We start from the raw sequence: 19933 nt of genomic DNA on the forward strand, positions 1-19933 counted from the left end.
CCACACTGCCAATTGCCTTGGCCTCATGGCTCCCCTGCTTTACGCAAGGTTTCTGTGCAACTAGCGATCAGCGTCACCAAAAGCGATCACCTTCATCTGGCTAGCGGATCTCCCGGTAGCGACGGTCTGCGCAGTCGGTGTGATGGGCGCACGTGAGCTTGACTCAAGACGTGAGACAATCTATTCCCTATGCTGAGATGAGAAGCAACAGGGCTTCGACATGTGGATCTTCCGCTGGCTTCCAGACATATTCGAGAAACTCGAATTCTCAAAATGGAAATGCCGAGTACGCCTCATACTTGCCATGTGACATACCTCAGGTTTTTCAGCAACGTCGACCACTATTTCATCTGGTCAGTCCAGTACAGACACCAGACTACTCTACTGTCGGCCTGCGTATTGCAAGCTGCCGAAATTGCAGTCAGGTCGATGTGGAGGCCGAAGTTATATGGATGAAGACTCAAGCCGAGAAACACGCGTCTTTAACCCCGTTGCAGAAGTAATGCCGCGCCTGTGACCTGGCACCTTCAAGCAGCACAAGATGAACAGTGCCTTTGGTCATTGCGAGCACTGAGTGAATGAGGATGAGAACCATTTCTTGATACATTTGGGAGCACTCCGCAAGAGCCGAACATTGTTGCCGACTGAATGACATTCGCAGATGTTGAGCTCGCTGCGGATCTCTGCTCCGCTCGACACCAGATGATGTCGTGGAGCATCGAGATCGACGTCGTGACAGGGCCATGCTGGCTTGTCTAGAAGCCATCCCCATCTCTGCTCATCTTGAAACTCATGCGTACCGCACACCTTCTCGAAGCGGCGCTCCTTCCTCATCTGCAACAAAACTTCCGAGCGACATGGAAAGCGAGCGGACAATGCCTCGTGGGTACCTGCTTCGACGCGCGGTCTGCACGAGTTCCACACCCGCGCCAACAATGCTTCATGCGGACAGGGCAATCGCTGTCCTCATTGTCACAGTTCAGAAGTCCGTTACGCACGCAGATCGCAGGGGCACACACCATAAGGGTCGTGATCGGTCGCACCACCGCCAGCCCCGGCAATATAAGTCACGTTGCCAAAACGTGGCACGTGTAACGTATGCATAATCTGCTGAAAAAGATTCAGAGCCGACTTAGTCTACGTGCCACAACCATGTATCCGTGCTGCACCACCCATATTGGATGCATATCGACTCGGGAAAACTTGCAGACAAGATGCTGGACGGCCGGTGCTTCGAGAGCGAGCGCTTACACGGCACATAGTGTCGAAGACCGCACCGCCAGTTCATGCGAATGAAGCAAGGGCATTGGACATGTTGTCGGACACTTGGAGAGCCTGAGCAGACCCACCAGGCACTCGACCCTCCGCCAGAAAACTGCTCGTCACGCAAATCCGCTGCCTACGACTGGACAATACACCTTCGAGCTCGTGTTGGATCTGGTCGTCGCCATAGACGAAGAACATGGCCTACAGTGGCTTCGCGATCTCCGCCTACACTGCCTTGAGCGTTTCGAATGGCGTTCCCTACCGTGGAACCACGATACCATGCCGGCTGAATCGTACCAGGCAGCGTGTCCACCGTTTGTCGCTATTCTTGACGCCTATATTCCGCACGATAGTAATGTCAGCCTTCAAAGACCGGTGAGCTATGGCGTCCACTCCCGCCGGCCACTACTGCTCCCACGGTAAGTAAGCAGAAAAAGTCAAGATCGAGAACCGGAGCATCGCCGCCGCATCACTAACACAACGGTCGTTTCCATGCATCGGCTGTGCTGAGACCGTGGTGTCGCGTGCTGTTCGTGTCTGCAACAACAGCACTGTCCTTGTAGGCGGTGTGGAATACTTGGACGCTTTCGTTGTTAGCGTGGTAAGCACTGGACGTCTTGTGTCCAACGAGGATGCCTAGAATTCCGACCACATCGGGATCTCGGAATTTGACTGACTACTAAGTGTCGCACTTCTCCATAGCGCGCTGCGCAATACTACTGTAGTCAGCGGTCTGGTGCAGAGTGAGTCAGCATTAATACTTCGCAGCGAACTCCGAATGAGCTCGAACCAATCCTACTACTCTATTACTATAGCACAATCCTAGGTCATCAGCCGGCACTGGATGTTCCAAGACCTGGTTCAGTGACGGGACTGTGTCTCACGCACGAGACAGTGTTGCACTCTGAAGAAAATTTTCCTTTTTCCTTGCCGTCGTATTTCTCGCACCGCCGACGAGCTATTCGGGATATTTCAGACCAATGCCAAAAGATAGGATGTTCTATGGCAGATGGTTTCGGTGCCCGAGACTAATACCAAGACGGTACGGTTATTAGTGAATTGAGACTGGCTTCTCTCCGGACCGAGCAACAGAGCACCATGACTTTTTTTCCGATTGCAGAATCTATCATTCACGCAGACTGGCTGCTAATCTTCACACTTCGCGTTTTCGGGTCATCTTGCTCATAGCTCGTCGTTCGCTGCGGCCGGTTCTGCGCCTTTTCCGTTGACTGTAAAAGCACATAGGTTAGCAAGAATTCCTCTCTTCCACAACTCTCTCGTTCCCCTCCTGTCTCTCCTCCCTCGCTCCTCCTTTTCCCACCCTCCTCAACCCCAACCCCACTCCCAGAAAGAGAGAAAGAAGAAGGAAAGTATAAACTCACTCGTCACCAACTCCGTCTCGAAAATCAACGTCGCTCCACCAGGAATCGGACCAATTCCCCGATCTCCATACCCATATTCCGGCTGAATCGTCAATTTCCTCTTGTCTCCTACACACATATCTTGCAGGCCTTCGTCCCAGCCTTTGATCACTTGGCCTTTGCCCAGTGTGAATGAGAGGGGTTGGTTGCGGTTGTAGGAGGCGTCGAATTCGCTGCCGTCGGAGGCCAAGGTGCCGCGGTAGTGCATTTCTACTTTGTCGCCTGGAAGGGAATATATGTCAGCTTGCGAAATGGTATGGCTGACGCCTCGTCGTGGGGATTTGTACGTACCGACTTTGGTCTTGGTTGTGCATTCGACTGTGTGTGTCTTTTCGATGTCGAGTGGTTTGTCCAAGGCGGCGACGCCGAGGGCCAATGCGGCGATTACGGTTGCGACCTTCATGGTTGTCGTGGTAGTGAGTAGTTCTGTCCTGTTCGTATGAATGTCGAGTTTGAATGTCTGCAGTGAAAGGATGTGGTCTACTTGGCTTCATCAATGTCCACAGAGTTGGCGCCCTCCCGCCCTTGCGGAGCTTGAGCTTATGTGGGGCTTATCTTATCTGTCACGTGAGAGAGGTGGAGTGCTTTGCTTGTGCAGTTTCTTCCTCAGGCATGGGATTATTCATGCAGCTGAGTGAGTGAAGGTGAGGCTTGTGTTGGCAGAATGATTAAAAGTTGCATTCTTCCGAACCGGAGTAGAATTAGGAATTGCAGCCCATAATCAAGGCCCGGACTAAACTAATGCAAAACGAAGAGAAAAAAAAAATGCATAATGCCTCGAAACATCCCACTCTCTTTAAACCCAAAGAACGCCCTCGCTAATGTATCCTCTCGTCTCGTACGTCTCAATTTAGTGCCAAAGTAGGTATCAAGTCGACCAGAAGTCGAAGGACTCAAGAATGCAATGCAGCCTCTTCAACTCACTCAATCCAGTAATGAGATCTTTCAACCACTCAATGCCGTCACCGCACTTCCTTTTGCAACTTCATGCTCTTCAGGAGTAGGCGGCATAACATCCAACAGATCGCAACGATCCCACAAACAATAATCTCCAACCGCAACATCGTCCAAATACATCTCCAGCGCGCTCTTCTTTTTCTCTAGGGCAAGTCTTCTCTTCTCCGGTAGTTCGAGTGTCATTCTCGTTGGAGGAGGAACGAAGCTTCCCTCATCACTGAACGAGACTCTCTTCTTCCCACTCTTCCTCTGACTCCTGACAACATCGGCATCGCTCTCGCTTACCGCCGTATCCCGTCTTGCAATCGGATGCGGAAAGCAGAGACCAAGCGTTTCATCAATTCCTCTGACCTCTCCACAATCGCTCACCGCGCGACGATTCTGCTAAAATTGTCGGCTACTGGTGGACGTAGAACTGCTAGGCGTCGCCAACCCACCACTATACGAGTTCTCACTCTGTATCGAAGGCGTCTGCGGCGTGCCAGGTTCGAGACTGAGTTGAACCTTGATTGAAGAGATCCATTCATGCTGCAGAAGCTCAGCAGCAGAAGCACGTCTCGCAGGATCTCGTTCAAAGCATCGCTTTAGGAAGTCGAGGCCGACGTCGGACATTTGGTCTCGTGTTGGCATCTGTGGTGAGTTGCCGTTGGCAATGTTGTACATGATGGCGAAGTCATTGTCCATGTTGGCCCATGGGCGCGAGCCAGTTGCCATTTCGCTGATGACACAGCCCAGGGACCAAATATCTGCAGCGCCGAGACGGCCAGTATGGTTCCCGCCTTTGATGACTTCCGGTGACATGTACATGGGAGTGCCTTGTACGGATCGTTGGCGACCATTGCCGCCAGGCCCATCGGCGACCACAGTCTTTCCTTGCTTGGCAATAACCTTTGCCGCGCCGAAATCGACGAACTTGATGACACCATTGTGATCGAGCAGGATGTTGTCAGGTTTGATGTCTCGATGCACGACGTTGGCTTCGTGCAGATATCCCAGACCTTCCAACAGCTGCAGAGCATAAACTTGAACAACAGTCTCATCCTCAATGCGGCCATGCTCGAGAAGTCCTGCCAGCGAGCCTCCTGAGCAGTATTCCATGAAGATGTAGACCTTGTCACGATGAGGCTCAATACCGTAGTATTGCACAACGTTCGGGTGATCCAAGACTTGCAGGACACCCATTTCATCTCGGATCTGTGAGACGATTGTTGGAATCATCTTCGGGTCCTGCAATCGGATCTCCTTGACGGCCATCAGGTGACCACTGTCAAGATTGATGGCAGCATAAACACTGCCGAAAGTACCGCCACCAACGAATTGGCCTTGCTGCCATCGCAAATGCACGTTGCCAGCGGAAGCAGAAAGATGTGTCAAAGCGCGATCAGCGTCATTTGAGTCTTCCAGAACTCGTCCGAGAGCCTGTCGTTCTGCCTCGCGGTCTTTGCGGGCCTGATCAAGCTTCTCGAGTTCGTCAAGCCATTGAGCACGTACTATGCGAGATGACTCATCGTCATCTTTGAGCTTTCCGATGTCGAGACGCAGCTTGCCTACCATGGCATCCATCCTTTGCTTTTCTGCTTGAGCGGCAACAGTGCCTCGAGCACCCATGATGTCGAAGTGAGAGATGAGTAAACTCATGCAGCCTGCGACCTTAGATCGCAGATGAGCATACTCTTCGTCTGAGATCGAGAGAATGTTTTGCCCTCTTGTCATGACCATGGCGAACTCTAGTGCAACGACTGCCCATCGGAAGGTCTTGCGGTCGGAGGCAACGCAATCATCGCAGATAAAGGAAACCCAATCCAAGGCAAGCTTTGTAAGCTTGTGCTGATTGACCGCTCGTCGTTGTGCGTCCATGTGGATGGCGGAACGCTGACCGAACTCTGTCGCGAATGCAAAGCAGTTTTGGATGAGTTCTTGGCTCTCGCCTTTTCTCCCTGCGGCTTCGACCTGCGAGCGCACAATGGCGACGGAGTCCATGATCGTGTTGGAGAGCTTGTGCGCAGTCTTGCGGATCTTTGCCAGTTCTTGGTTGACTCGCGGCAGGTTTGCTCGTTGCTCGACAAGTATTGTCAGGTCAAAGTTACCTGTGGCAGTGGTGAACGCCATGTTTGCATTCTGAAGTCGCTGCAGACTGCCATCTGCGACGAGCCGTAGCCGACCAGTCTTGAGGTCCAGCGTCTGCGGTACTTTCAAGATCTCCTTGCCAGAGTGCGAAGCGTCCATTCGATCACCTTCCCAGGCAAGAGGTAATTCCGGTCGCAGTATGAGAACATAGGGATTGCTAGGATCCTCGGGACTGTCTTCGGCGTGGTAGCAGGTTCCGAGCATGCTTTGGATATCCTTCGGCCTCTCTCTGAGGACGGGACTAGCCAGTATGTAGACCTTGCCACCAGCCTTCTCGTTATCGCCTGGAGTGGGCACAGAACTTTCGGCGTTCGTCTCAACCAGGAAATGGCCTGATAGTCTAAGGGCAAGAAGGAAGTCCTCATACAGCTCGTTGTCGATGTTGATGTTGTACTCGGTTGCGTTCTCGAAGCGCTGGCTCAGAATTCTGCCGAATCGGAAGATCTTTCGTTGTCGAACACGAACGGAGTCCAGGATCGATTTATATCGTTTGTCCATCTCAGCGGTACCAGCGACCTCGTCTGCAGGCCGTTGAAGTTCCTTCTCGAAATGCGCTGCTAGACGACCCATGGACTTGGATGTCAGGCTGGAGAACTGCTCGGCAACTTCCACATCACCTCCGTCAAGATGTCGACCAAGCTCGTTTGAGAAGTCCCACTCTTGCTCCAAAATTTCAGCTTCCTTGAATGTGTTCTTGTTAGCCATAAGCTTCCAGTTCAGCATCTTGAAGTAAAACTTCAAAGCATCGAGCACGACAGAATCGAAATTGTCGTCGATGCAAGGCGGCAAATCCCAACCTGGCTCAGGCTGAGCGATGAGCAAGTATTGCTCCTTGATCTTCACAGCTAACTGCAGCAGGATCTGAAATTGCAGAATCATTTGCTCGGCGGTCATAACACCTTGCTGCGCTGCGTCTTTCATCTTCTTAGCATATGAAAGCCGCATGCGGATGATCTCTTGTATCAGTCGACTCGGGAAGTTGATGAGAGTGAGCAGCTCCTCAATGTATGGTGGAAGGTGACGATCGGAGAAGGCTTCAGCGTTGGCAATCAAGGTGGCCTTGGCCTTGTGGATGACAGTGTTGACGCCGTTGAGAAGGTTCTTGTCTCCTTGCAGAGACTTCAGCCCATCTTCCTTGAGAATACGATCAATGAATGAGCTGTCGTCGAATAGTTCGTTATGCTGTTCGCCTTCGGGCCGGACACGGGCAGTCGTGAAGTCCAATTCCATGTTTCCAACCCAGCTTTGGAGGATTCCAAGCTCAGTGCTGATGAGCTCCGTTGTATTGTTCCATGCAATGACAGCATCGCATGTGTCCCGGTATGCGGAAGATGCAGCTCGAGGATGAGCAGCCTCGAATGCCTGGCGGGTAGGGTACAGGCCTTCGATCTTCTCAATCTTCTTCACCACATCCTGGACTTGTTGCATAGGCGATTGTCCAACTTCAGCCTCTCCTTTGATCTCGAAAGCGACTATCGATTCTATCGTTTGCTTGACCTTTGACCTGCCATCCTCAATCAAACGTTTCTGAGCAGCGATCGATCGACCACATGTCTTCGCCCGTACTCCTATCCAGACTTCGGTTTTGAGTGTGTTCTCGCCTTGTTGCTCTGGGCCACCGATCAAACGTTTCTTCTCTTGCTTGACGACGTCTCCCGTCAACACATTTGCCAACATTGCATGCCACTCCAGCCGCTCTCTATTCGCAGGTATATTCAACTCTTCTACAGATGGCTCCAAGTCTTCTTGCCCGTAATAGAGCAATGTGTCAACTTCGGCCGGGTCGTGATCTGCGTAGTTGGCATTGGTCGGGCTCTCCTCATCGTCCTCACTTCCAGAACTGTAGTCCAGACTCGGTGTTCTAGGTTCCGTATAGAAATCGTTGTCAGGCGCGTCCTGCCGTATTCGTTGCACGTATGCCTTCTCTTGCGCTCTATACTCATCGTTCGGATTCCTCCTTCGTCGATGCGTCGAACCGTTTCGTGGTCGCGTAGCCGTGTTCAATGCATATCGCATCGAGCTCCCAGGCCCTCTGTTCGGTGCATAGATATTACTGCTTTCCTTTCTCGTATTCGCAGGTCGTCTCGTCCCATTGGTCATTGCCGTTCCCGTCCCCTCGTAGGCTGGCGTACCGGGCATCGCAGAGCCAACGGAACCTCGCGTGGTCGTCCGGGACACATTACTCGACCCTGGTTGGCTCCACCCATATGTCGACACGTTGGTGAGAGGCGTTACCTCATCCTGTGCATATGCCTGCCCACTGCCTGCCACGAAATGCCTGCTGGAAATTCCATCGCTGTCGCTGTGACTTTCCTGATTGCCCGCATACTCATCTCCATCGTTGCCACTAGAATTGGTGCCGGAAGAATCGTAGGTTTCGAGCTCGGGACGACCCTCGGGCTGCTCCATGATAGTGCTCCGCAGGGCGATGTTGGAATCGCTGGAGTAGCGAACGTGGTGCGAACGCAGGGAAGCAGGACTTGAGCGCCCGCCGGTCGAGGTAGGCATGATGGCGACTGCGGACAGTATTAACCCAGACTAGTAGGTGGCCGGTCCTGCTTCGGCAGTCGTGCCGTCGTCGGTTCTGTCGCGATCCGCACCGAAGCTTCCTAGCAAGCAGGCGGCTTTCCGATCAAGATGCCGCTGGATTTGGCTTCGTCATCGAGCGTGACGCGTGCAGATTGGTGGCGGCGGACAACGCGAGAACTGTGCGACGCAACACACAATAGCAGGACGGCGTAGATTTGTACTCTTCGAAGGAGAGTCGGTGTAAGCAAGCGATGCACAGGAGGGCGGAGATGAGGACAGCGGGAGGAGACTTGCTTCTTCCACCGTTTCCAGGTTTGCCATCCTTGTCCGCATCGATCCAAGCCAGCTTCCCACACGCGACTTTGACACGTGCGACAGCGTCCGAGCTTGCACATTTCACTTCTGCCAACGCAGCCATATTTAGCAGGACTGCCCACCGCATGTATGGAAACCGATATCTCAAAATAGGCAAGCGAACATGGCGCCTCCACCACCAAGGCGCAACCTGCGCAAAGATGTGGTCGCATCGCATTTCGACTACAAAAAAGCGAAGCCGATAGTGCTCAATGAGACCGGACGACCCATTCCTACGAACAGCACAATGGCCCCGAATATCCGCTCAATATCTTGGTCACCGACAGGAGCAATGGTTGCGCACAACATACACAACAACATCCGAGTGTGGAACCCTGAACGAGCGGATGTGAAGGCCACAACAGCGCTGCAGGATGGGCCGAAGCCAGGTGCGCACGGCAATACTGTTGAGAAGCTTGCCTTTAGCCCGCGAATGGAGAGCCTGCTGGCGAGTACAGGACAAGATGGCTTGGTGAAGTTCTGGGATGTAAGAGTGCCTGGTGGAGGAACAGGTCTGGTAGGAGGGAGCGGGTATGGCGCAAAAGGGCATACACAAGGAAAGAGCGGGGAGTACAAGACAGGCGAGCAGACACTGTTCTTGACATGGCACCCAAATGGAACCGAGCTTCTTGTAGGAACGCGAAACGATGTCATTACAGCCTTGGACGTTCGCAAAGCAGATACACCCATGGTGCTCGAACCCAACGCGCCTCCAGCAAGCAATCTACCCAAATATGATGCCACTGCGACAGATCGATCTCCTACTAAGGACAAGGGTGCTTTCTATCAGATGGCCTTCACAAATTCTGGCAACCACATCCTCGCCGCGACAACCGAAGGACCTGTCAAAGTCCTCTCATACCCCTCCATGCAGCCTGTGCATAATCTAGTAGCTCACAGCGGATCAACGTATAGCGTACAACAATCGCCAACAGGCAACCACATTGCAGTAGGCGGCACCGACGGTCTCATCACACTCTGGAACACAGACACCTGGCTCGTCGACCACACCCTAAAGGAGGCTGCTGGTGCAGTACGAGATCTGAGCTTCAGCTACGATGGTGCATATTTGACTGCTGGAGGTGGACCGGATCCGATGAAGGATAACGAGAGAGGACTCAGTATTTGGCATGTTGAGACGGGAGAAGAGGTGGTCAAGCTGGAGACGACGAATGCGGTGACGTGGGTCGCGTGGCATCCTTTGAGGCATGCGGTGGCGTATTCTGGAGATCCAGGTGGACTGAAGATTGTGGGGGGGTTGTCTGGAGGGTACTCATAGGAGAACGATGCTCGTTCGGAAGACGACCTCGATATTGTACGCCACGATATTTCAAGATTGGACGAATCTGGCAGGGCGGAATGTAAAATGCCACGCTACGGAAAGTGGACGTAATCGTGGCAACGAAGACTAAGTCTCGTCTGTCAAAAGGGTGTGCTGCGGCAGGCCATGCGCCAATTCTGTTGGAACAGCGTCGCAAGAATCAATAACTTTCGTCTTTGCAACCGCTATTTCGCTTCAAGAAGCCCGGGGAGTGGCCACCCTGTTCGAATTCAAGACGAGCGAGCTCTGCGCCCAGCAACAAAAGCGGCATTGCACGGCTACATTGTGATGCAAGCAATGACCATCCTGTCACGCTTGACAGCAACATCTTCCAACTTTCAGCTTCACAACATTTGCACGCCATGCACGTGACTTGGAAGTATATGCACGGCTCTGTTGCATCTGCTGACTATCAGCTGGATCCTACGCCAGCGCGATCAGACAATGGGGACTAAATCTGTACGAGGTACGCAGACCGTACGGAAGAGACAGACTGCTACCAGATATCGGGATCGAGCTGGTAGCCTGAATAGGTAGCGGAGCTAGAGTCGAAGCGATGCCCGTGAGATGTTTCTCCTCAATTTTGAGATGACCTCCTTCTCTCTGTGATTATTGTCTGCCATCCCTTCCATTGGGATTCCCGCCTTTCTACGACAGATGATGTCCTGTTTCACAAACCATTGCATGTTTGCGATGGCCTGATGGATGTGCTCGACGAGCAATACGCCTGACTCTTGTCTGCTTCTGCCAAGAAGTTGATTTCTTCCAAGAAAATAGTGCCGCCAAGGTGCCAAATCGCTCTCTATCGCTCTCATCTCTGTAGGGGAGAACCGCACCAGCATCTCTTAGCATCTGCACGATGTTTCGCCACTTTTGCTCTTCCGCTACCATTTCCTCGTTGCTTATGCGGCCTCCATTTCTGGTCTCAGTCTCCGCCCTGCCCTTTTACAAGGCTGTCCTGACATCCCTGATGCACCTTTATAGCACTTTCAAGCGTATAAGCAACTGCACCGCAAGCTATTGCCGACGCATTGACATCGGCTCCTGCAGCGATAAGCATCTGCACTAATCGCTCGTTGCCGTACAATGATTTACATGCCGCCTGTAGTGCACTGCCTTCACGGCCTCCCTGAGCATTTACTTCGGCGCCGGCATTAATAAGTATCTGCACTACCTGCTCGTTGCGTCTATTATATGCCGCCTGTAGTGCATTGCCGTCAAGGCCTCCCCGAGCGTTAACATCGGCGCCGGCATCGAGAATTACCTGCACTATCCGCTCGTTACCGTAAATAGAGCACGCCGCCTATAGTGTATTGTCGTAATCGCCTCCCTAAGCGTTAACGTCGGCGCCGGTATCGAGAAGTATCTGCACTATCCGCTCGTTATTACTAAATAAGTATACCGCCTATAGTATATTATCGTATTCGCCTCCTTAAGCGTATATATCGGCGCCGGCGTCGAGAAGTATCTATACCATCCGGTCGTTCCTGCTATCTCTATATGCCGCCTATAGTATATTACCGTTATAGCCTCCCTAAGCGTTAACGTCGGCGCCGGCATCGAGAAGTATCTGCACTATTCGCTCGTAGCCTATTAAACATGCCGCCTGTAGTGCATTGCCGTAAAAGCCTCCCTTAACATTAGGATCTGCTTTACATTTGAGAAGTTCGTGGACAACTACCTCGAGTCCTAGAAAACTCGCACAGTATAAACCTGAGGCCACATGGTTCTCTAGAGGTATGAATTTACCAGTGCCCCATTCCATATTTTCCACCATGAGCCAGTGCTCCACGATACGCTGGTCAGAAAGAAATCGCAGCTCACGTGCGACATCTGGCGGCTGCTGCAATGGGGAATGATAGTACCACGACTTTGCCGTGTACTCGAGTAAAGGAAAAGTCTCCAGATCCCGCTTCTCAGAAAGCCGTTCATCACAACCGCTATAATAGTCGAGGTAGGCCAGACAGCTGTGGTTCAGTATTCTGTGATCCCGCCCCTTCTCGAGATGGAAGGCATTTGCTCTGCTTTGTGAGATTCGGGTTGACTCAAGATATTCCTGAACCGAGAAATGGGCTAGCCTGACTCTTGCTTTCACGGTGTGCTCACGCTGGTCAGAATTCCACTCCTTCGCCTGGTAAACTGTAACAAGTCCCGGCAAGATCTCTAGCGGATCCTCGAGCCCTGGGCGGTCCTCTGTATCTACGTGCCCGTCCCCACTCCAATCAATGATCGTGATCTCCGCAAGTTCGTCAAGCGTGGGTGGCGACTTGCAAAATGCCAGTAACCGGAGCATAGCGACAGCGTCGCGATGATAATCGTCCGATATACTCACCAGAATTCGTTCGTAAGTCTCGTCTAGGGTCTGAGGTAAGTCATACAAGGCCTTCCTAACCGAACTGGGCTTAGTGGACTTGAGCTTCTTCAGCTCCTGAAGTTGGCAGTATGCCCAACGAAACCTGTTACAAGGCCCGAGATCAGTATCTGAAATCGCCAACTACAAGGGTCAACTCTACTTACATCCCATCAGCTTTGTTGGTAATAGTATCCTCGATCAATTGCTTCGTTTTCCTATCTAGTCGAGACAAGCGATGGTCCTCTTCGAGCTGAGACACTGTGTAACGACGGATGTCCTCGTTGACCGGATCTGAAGCTATTGGCATCGATGTCGCGTGCAGCTTAGTCATTCCCTTCTCTATGTCCGGTACTTCTCGGCTGGTTGCTAACACCTTGACGGTCCTGTTTCCGCGCGAGACGCTTCCCAGCCACTTGAATACATCGTGCCGAGTATCGTTGTCTTCTGGACACTCGTCTAGCGCATCCAGAAGCAAGAATAGCTCGTCATACGCAATGAAACAAGACGCCACTATTCCCTCAAGTTCACGAAGGCCTAGCGGGCTTCGATTGGGTCTGTCGTGCGCTTGTTGGAGTAGGGACAAAGCGGGACCTTTCCAGCCCAATTGTGCAACAAGCGAGCGAAGCAGATCGACCAATTGCTGCTTTCGACTGTCAGAGAAAGTGAAGTAGAAGACAGCATAACCAGCATGTGGCCGTCCCCCGCAATAGGTCTTCACTTCCTCAATAGCTGTGGAGCAGAGTACAGTTTTACCACAGCCGGCTTTACCGTGCAGCCATAGGATACGGTCAGAGGCAGTTTTCCAGTTTTCATATGGATCTGAATTCAGTAACCAATCACCTGAGCCGGGGTCCTGCAGCTGACGTGCCGAGTTGTGATTTGTCCATGGATCCGGCGGCGAGAGCCAGTCTACGATACTCTGGAATCTTTTCGCTCCTTCTTTGTGCTCTAAAGCCATGTCGAGACGATGCTTCGCGCCTTCATACTTCTCTCCATAGTTTGCTCCGGGTGCGATTCCGAGTATTCCAAAAAGCGCATACGCCTTGTCTTCTGCACGGGTAGTTGCACGACCAATCATCCAGTCCATCTTTACATTCGGACTAAATTTGTTGCATGTATCGTAGTCGCGCAAGACATGTTCGGGAATTCCTGTAATCTCAGTGGTAATACTTTCGAGTCCTTCCCCTGCAAATTTTGCGCTACTTCCATTCGTGGATGCCCCTTTATTGCCAATGATTTTCCATGTTCTGTCGACAAATATCACCGTAGGCGGTGCTAGCAATTCTTGTAAGGTCCAGCCCCGACGGAACCACTCACTCTGCGCGAAATGCTCCTCGACATTGCTATTCTTGCCATCTACCTGGTGTGCGTCAGGCTTCTGGCTTTCGATGTCGTTGGAGACATCTGCCAAGTACGCAATGCACATCTCAGCATTGTGATACCAGTCGAACATCAGGTTCAGAGATTCTGAAAGCTCTGCGCTGTTGTCCTTGTTGATACAGCAAGTATCCACCCACAGCCACTCTATCCCAGGCATGTGCTCTTTGACAAAGCCGCTGAACTGCACGATCTTCTCGTATCCACTGAAATGCGTGTTCTTGCCTTCTTGTACATCTTGGAGTGTCACTTCATGGTCCTCAACCCACCGATGCGATAGAATCACGTATTTGGGGCGGTTGTTCTCGCGAAAGGAGGTGAATTGGAAGGTCTCGATGTTGAGGAGCCGCATGCTTGCATGTTGAAGTCGAGACGCTAAGGTTTGGTCTTCTGGTGTCGCACCATCAAAGCATTGAGTACCGAACGGAAGCTGCGAGGCTAAGAGGATTGCGAGAATCGGGAGGAGAGGAGATCTGCCTAGACCACTTCTAGGTGTAACAAGGCTGAAGGCTGCATGTACTGCGTACATGTGCCTCGCGCCACGACCGACATCGTGGTGTCGTGCTCAGCCTCGTTTTTACATACCGTGTGGGACTGCAGGAATGCATGGCGAAGATGCTGATCTGAACTGGAGCAGCGCGGTCTTCCCTCTTGAGATACATCGCTGCATCAAGATGAGATACATGAACACGCCTTGCGAGGGGAAAGTGCAGTCGCACGTTCTCGACTCACGAAGACCGAAAGCGCGGGATGCTGGTCGCTCCCGGCTTGGCAGAAACGACATCGATCACATGCACATTGCAGTCATGCACATCCACCTACATCTTGCTTGAACTTGGGATCTGTGCAGAACAGTACACTTGGGCACTCCGAGGTGCTAGATGCAATCCTGCTCACGACACATAGTGTCCAAAGTGATTGACCGCCCCCTTAGCCGGCCACAAGAACGCAATTCCATCCTTTCTTCGCGCTTCGCCCACTGGCTGCTCGTGCAAAAAGAGATGAGATCTCATCTAAATACTGTGGCGTGCACAACCTGCGTTTTAATTTCACGAGTGAGGAACGGCCTTGTCGCTTGATGCATGTCGGTATCAATCAGATGAGAAGGAGTTAACCGGAGGCAGGCGATGATCACGACTCCCAGGACCTTATTCCATACTGGTGGCCTCGCTCCGAAGTCCTGCATCCGAGAATGCATCATCGGAACCTATCCGGGACATTACAAGAGCACATATGTTGCCTGTCGGCATCTCGATCCGCCTTACCAAACACAGTTTGCCTACACACTCGCTGCAAGGCCAAAGAAGTCTGTAAGACATGTCAGCCGGTAAGTTGCTTCGGCGTCACCGCCATAGACCGGATCAACCAGGGGAATATAGCAAAAGGCTCGAGTTGAAGTTCCGGGATCCGGACTTACTCCGATTCGACGACCGTCCCAACGGTACAATTTCTTATCTCAGGCAATGTTGATTAGTACAAAACCGTGCGGAGGGCTCAATAACGCCAAGTAATTTTTGTGCTTAGTCTTTCTTAGCAGTAGAGGGCTGAGTGAAGCCAAGCAAGCTATGCTGCTAGTCTATGGTTAGAGAAGTCCATCGGCCCAGGTACCAGGATGTGTCCTCCATGGGGCCTTTGGAGCGTCAATCCGGATACTACCGAACGCGACCAAGGCGGCACTTCAGATGTTACCTGGACCATTGAGATGAGTTTGCGAGCGGATGGAGGACATGGGCCAGCAAGGCCCGAGCATACCGATGCCGTGCCACGGCCCACTGTGCAAGGCATTGGCACATGAAGAAGCAAGCACTATTCTTGCCGCCAACGGATGAGTCCAACAGGCATAAGAGGCGGCATTGTCGCTCATTCACGCATTCTTTCTTTGATGCTGCAAAGTGAGCCGGAACAGAGAGCCGATCAGCAGGATGGAACTCGATCTAGACTCAACGGCCGCAGGCGTTCATCGGTCGAACCCTGCATTCACATCAACATCGGCCCAAGATATCATTTTCCGGCTCGGCTATCATGTGAGACATACCATGAAGAAGTGCAGTCTGGAGAGCTCGATCGAGCAAGCAAATCACAAGACCAAACGCCGGAGGATTTGCCATCTCGAGCTTCACAAAGCGTACAGCATGATTATAGCGTCCAGACGCTGCGCAAAAAGCAGTCGCGCCATTGAAATCACAGCTCAGTCGACTGGGGGTTGTCGCTGACGGTCTGGAACAGACCCTTCCTTCAATCACGCGCCTACGGAGCAGGACAGCAAAAGCGGTCCCCCTTCGACCCATCAGGAAAGGTACGAGCATTTCGCCGGAGAAAGGAAGTCGAGATTGCCCCAGTTGAGTGACCGCGGGAGACAAGGCAGCGCCATGAACCTGAACATGGCCATGTATCCGGATGTGCCATGCCATGATTGAGACCACACGCTAAATGTAACATGCACTCACGCAGCACGCTACACTGCACTATCGAAAGTCTGTCTAGAACACAAACACCACGATCGATCAAGAAGTGCAGATACCCATCGCGCTGCTCTTAGCAAGTACATAAACCAACGCTTGCGTTCACAAGTTCGACGTCGCACCCACCACCATCATCTGCCCGCTCAAACCACGCAACCATGCACTTCACCTACCTCACCCTCCTCCTCGCCGCCACAGCAGCCGCTCTCCCAGGCTCCCAGGGCACCTCCCCAAATGTCCTGAGCCTTCGAGCCACGCCACCTTCAGACAATGGTGTGACTTTCAAAGACGGGAGCGGGAAAACCATCGCTTGCTACGCAGGCTGCTACGTCAACTTCTGCGATGGCTACGGCTTTGAAGATGTAAAGCACCCAACTCTTCTCATTGTTCGCTTAATTTGCTGACTGTTGTGTGTAGCTTTGCTGTAACCATTGCCCGAAATGCGTGAGTAAATACAGCTTGTGTTTTATACTTTTGTGAGTTGTGTAACTGATTTTCGGGAAATGAAGACGGATTTGTGTGGTTAGGTCGATTAGAAGAGAGCATCGCTCACATAGCTTACTTGGGCCTGTCCAAGTGATCCTATGCTGCGCAGCTGCTAGGCTATTCGATTCGAGGAGGATTCGTTGTCTCAAAATGGAAGTATTTCTACGATCGAGCTTGCATCCTCCTTTACTTTTCGAAGCCATATACAGTTCGTAGAGCATCAACGACTAATTCCTCACATGTATCCCCACCACCACAGCCATCAACACGATAATCATGCCTGTTTCAAAACCCGTCAGCATCAAGTGCGCTCAGCCACAACTACAAACTTCTTCCAGGGAAATTGCTTACCACAAGCCACTACAGAAATAATCCTCGCCCAACGCCTCCTGCAAAAAGCCCCGAAATCCTCCAAAACCACATTCCCCTTCTCATCAACCTCCTTCCTCTTCTTCCCCTGCTGACTCGTCGTACTCGCCAAACTCGTAATCTCCAACAGCGTCGCCAGCGTAACCGAAAAGAAGCTGCGTCCCCTGACTTACATCCCCTTGATTCGCATTCCGCGAGATCCATGAATGAAGAGTACCATTGTTATTCGAAGCTTGGAAAAGGTAAGCTCTTCCGACGATCGATGCTTGGGAACCTTGAAATGTTCGGACGATGAAGACGTGCTTCGTGCCGGAGAAGTTCCAGATTATATCTCCGTGATTTACTGTGCAAGCTGCGAGGCCTTGAAAATTTGTGCCTGCGATGCTGAAGTGTGCCATGTCTCGACGGCCGACGGCTACGGACATATGTCGGTGATTTTGATTGTTGTCGATAGAGGTCCAGGTTGCTTGATCGGTGGAGAAGGTATAGATGGGCATTTGCTCGAAGGGCTTGATTGTTTTGCGGGCTTTGAGAATTTCGTGAGATTCCTGACGAAGTTCTGCTGTGCCTAGGATGATTGCTGGGATCGTGAGCCAGAGAGTTTGGAGGAGAGGATAGCCTTGTGTGAAATCGTCGTTGTTAATTTTGAGAAGGTTGATGAGGAGATTTGTGAATGCCATGACCTTTGCTGGAGGCATGTCTTCATGGTTGGTGACGAAGTCTAGGATGTCCACGAGCCTCTGCACAGGCGAAGCTCCGTAATCAATGTTGAGATAACTTCTGTGCTCCCCTGCCAAACTGTAAAGTGCGTACACATGATCGCAGTGTACTTGGCACTGATTGTCGCGATTGTTCTCAACCAGCTCGTAGAGTGTTCGAGGTTGGTTTGATAGTTGAGCTTCCAGTCTCTGAAGTGCAAGACGTGATGCAGGACTCGCGTTAACTGTTTGCCAGATCTTTTTTGCAGGAGTATTAAGTCTTCGGAATTGTTCATTCATGTTGGCTCGCCTTAGTTGGTAGCAAAATGTCTCGAAATCAGTCATCGGAAATTCGGCATTGCCGGCTCTGAGCACGACCGTACGGGCCATGACCAATTCCTGTATAATCCATTTTCTCGTCCAGTACTTCAGCTTGCAAAGCCTTTGTATGGAACGCCAGTCGTCATCAGTTCTCTGCTGATGGCCTCGCAAGTATTGATAGACTGAGTCGTCACTGTTGTGGTATGTCGCAGCAGCATGCATGTAAGCAAAAGCTCGGGACACATCAGCTTTCTCGCCAGAGCTTTGCAACCAGACCAGGACTTTGTTCGCTTTGCCGTAGATGTCCGCCATCAATTTGACTTGATGATTACGCTCCTGGTCCGACTTTTGGTTGATACATATTGCATCGACCCAGTACAGGTTATCTGATTCGGGATCTCGGATGGATTGAAGCGCTTTATACAGATTCTCGCGTACTTTGATGACTGAGCCGTCTCGTAAGTATATCTGATGGCTAGCAGCGCCGGTTCCCCAGGTGTGGGAAATCGCTGTATAGAGCGGATTTGGGTCTATATCCAGCATGAAATGGTCAAGAGAACATTGTATCCTCTCACCGCTGCCAGCACATAACCTCAGTAAGCGGAATGTGTTAGGTGATTGCAGTTCTTCGTACTGGAACACACGGCGGTATTCTTGCTGGCGAAGCATGATTGGCAAACGTGATCGGCCACCGATCAGCCATGTGTAGTACAGGGCATGAGCAGCAAGTTGATATCTGGTACGGCTTGCTGAGACCGGCAAGCGACAATTGTGCCGAGCGTGAAGGCGGAGGCCGTAGGGCACGCTGGCGTGGCGAAGCTAGAGGTAAAGGCAGAGGCCGCTTCAGCCTCGTCGTCTAGCCTCAGCCTTGCCTTCCGCAAAAGCAATATAGAGCGGCCTGCCAATGAGGCGGTGCAGAGACATCTTATACTTCGCCATTAAGATGCCTTGGTGGCGGCGCGTCAGCCTCGTTTTGACATTTGTCCTTCAGCGCTCCGCTGCTCATAGAGACTTGCGATCCCCACAATGTCGCAACGCATGATGCCCAAGCATCTCCGACGACACGGACTTTGCAATGAATGACCCCGAGCAAGAGGACGTAGAGAAGAGGAGGTATCACAGACAGCAATGGTGGAATGGGATACAAAGCTTTCTCATCGTGGCTGCTCTCGCCATGGTGATTGCAGAGCTCGTGCTCGCAGTCCAGAGTCGAGGGCTTGCGCAAAGAGCTTTCTCGATTGCCAATACTGCCAATGGAACAGCGGCCGAGGCAGATGGCAACGCGAATGAAGTGAGTCTTCTCTTTCACGTTCGAAGGAATGTACTGACTGAGAATAGGCTCTGCAATACACGTCTCAAGTCCAGAACATCACCGGACAAGTTAGCCAGCTGAACACAGAAGTGAACGGACAGGGGGAAGAATTGAGAAATCTGACCAGGAACTTCAACGGATTGCAAAGTATGCTTCGGGATCTGGAGAGTGCAATCGCTTCGGCAACCGAGAGCAGTCCAGCACCCTTTCCCACTGAAAGCGATAGTGGTTCCGGTTCTGGTTTCGGTACAGGATCCGGGTCGTCTTCTTCTGGTGGTGGTTATAGGTCTGGAGGCGGGCTCGTGCCTAAGGCTCTTCCGGGATGGGCGATCGTGGCCACCATTGTTTTTAGTCTCCAGTAGTTAACCAGAGCATAGCCAACGTGCTGTAACACTTTGCTCAGCTCCGAGCGTCAGGTTCGCCATATGCACGAATGAGCCAAACCCACCGATTTGGAATGCGACACAGATGTGCGTGGAGTCTTTCCTGCACGCGCTGTTGTTGCAGTCATCTTCGAGAGTCGCTAGCGCTGATAGTAGTATAAAACTAGTAAAATTTAGCTGACTACAACTCGGGTAGT

The 19933-nt window shown here is 51.9% G+C and overlaps 7 protein-coding genes across 7 annotated transcripts; 3 read left to right on the plus strand and 4 right to left on the minus strand.

Moving 5' to 3' along the window:
• Positions 1-2448: 2448 nt before the first annotated feature.
• FPR2 (Peptidyl-prolyl cis-trans isomerase fpr2) lies at positions 2449-3090 on the minus strand (the record flags this gene model as incomplete). Its single annotated transcript, XM_023592913.2, has 3 exons — positions 2449-2495; positions 2649-2909; positions 2979-3090. The coding sequence occupies 3 exons, from the start codon at positions 3088-3090 to the stop codon at positions 2449-2451; spliced, it is 420 nt and encodes a 139-aa protein (XP_023458223.2).
• Positions 3091-4028: 938 nt separating this feature from the next.
• On the minus strand, positions 4029-8279 carry RHO25_000292 (uncharacterized protein; the record flags this gene model as incomplete). Its single annotated transcript, XM_023592914.2, has 1 exon — positions 4029-8279. One exon carries the CDS (start codon positions 8277-8279, stop codon positions 4029-4031), a length of 4251 nt encoding a protein of 1416 aa, XP_023458222.1.
• Positions 8280-8778: 499 nt separating this feature from the next.
• On the plus strand, positions 8779-9933 carry RHO25_000293 (uncharacterized protein; the record flags this gene model as incomplete). The annotated part of the gene is made up of 1 exon (XM_023592915.2): positions 8779-9933. One exon carries the CDS (start codon positions 8779-8781, stop codon positions 9931-9933), a length of 1155 nt encoding a protein of 384 aa, XP_023458221.1.
• A 1576-nt stretch (positions 9934-11509) lies between these two features.
• RHO25_000294 (uncharacterized protein) lies at positions 11510-14057 on the minus strand (the record flags this gene model as incomplete). The annotated part of the gene is made up of 3 exons (XM_023592916.1): positions 11510-11664; positions 11725-12431; positions 12493-14057. The coding sequence occupies 3 exons, from the start codon at positions 14055-14057 to the stop codon at positions 11510-11512; spliced, it is 2427 nt and encodes an 808-aa protein (XP_023458220.1).
• Positions 14058-16325: 2268 nt separating this feature from the next.
• On the plus strand, positions 16326-16694 carry RHO25_000295 (uncharacterized protein; the record flags this gene model as incomplete). The annotated part of the gene is made up of 3 exons (XM_065601999.1): positions 16326-16529; positions 16585-16611; positions 16677-16694. 3 exons carry the CDS (start codon positions 16326-16328, stop codon positions 16692-16694), a joined length of 249 nt encoding a protein of 82 aa, XP_065458071.1.
• Positions 16695-17087: 393 nt separating this feature from the next.
• RHO25_000296 (uncharacterized protein) lies at positions 17088-18710 on the minus strand (the record flags this gene model as incomplete). The annotated part of the gene is made up of 1 exon (XM_023592917.1): positions 17088-18710. The coding sequence occupies one exon, from the start codon at positions 18708-18710 to the stop codon at positions 17088-17090; it is 1623 nt and encodes a 540-aa protein (XP_023458227.1).
• A 406-nt stretch (positions 18711-19116) lies between these two features.
• RHO25_000297 (uncharacterized protein) lies at positions 19117-19715 on the plus strand (the record flags this gene model as incomplete). The annotated part of the gene is made up of 2 exons (XM_023592918.1): positions 19117-19332; positions 19380-19715. The coding sequence occupies 2 exons, from the start codon at positions 19117-19119 to the stop codon at positions 19713-19715; spliced, it is 552 nt and encodes a 183-aa protein (XP_023458226.1).
• Positions 19716-19933: the final 218 nt, after the last annotated feature.

Source organism: Cercospora beticola, chromosome 1 (assembly GCF_033473495.1).
Source record: "Cercospora beticola chromosome 1, complete sequence".
NCBI lineage: Eukaryota > Fungi > Ascomycota > Dothideomycetes > Mycosphaerellales > Mycosphaerellaceae > Cercospora > Cercospora beticola.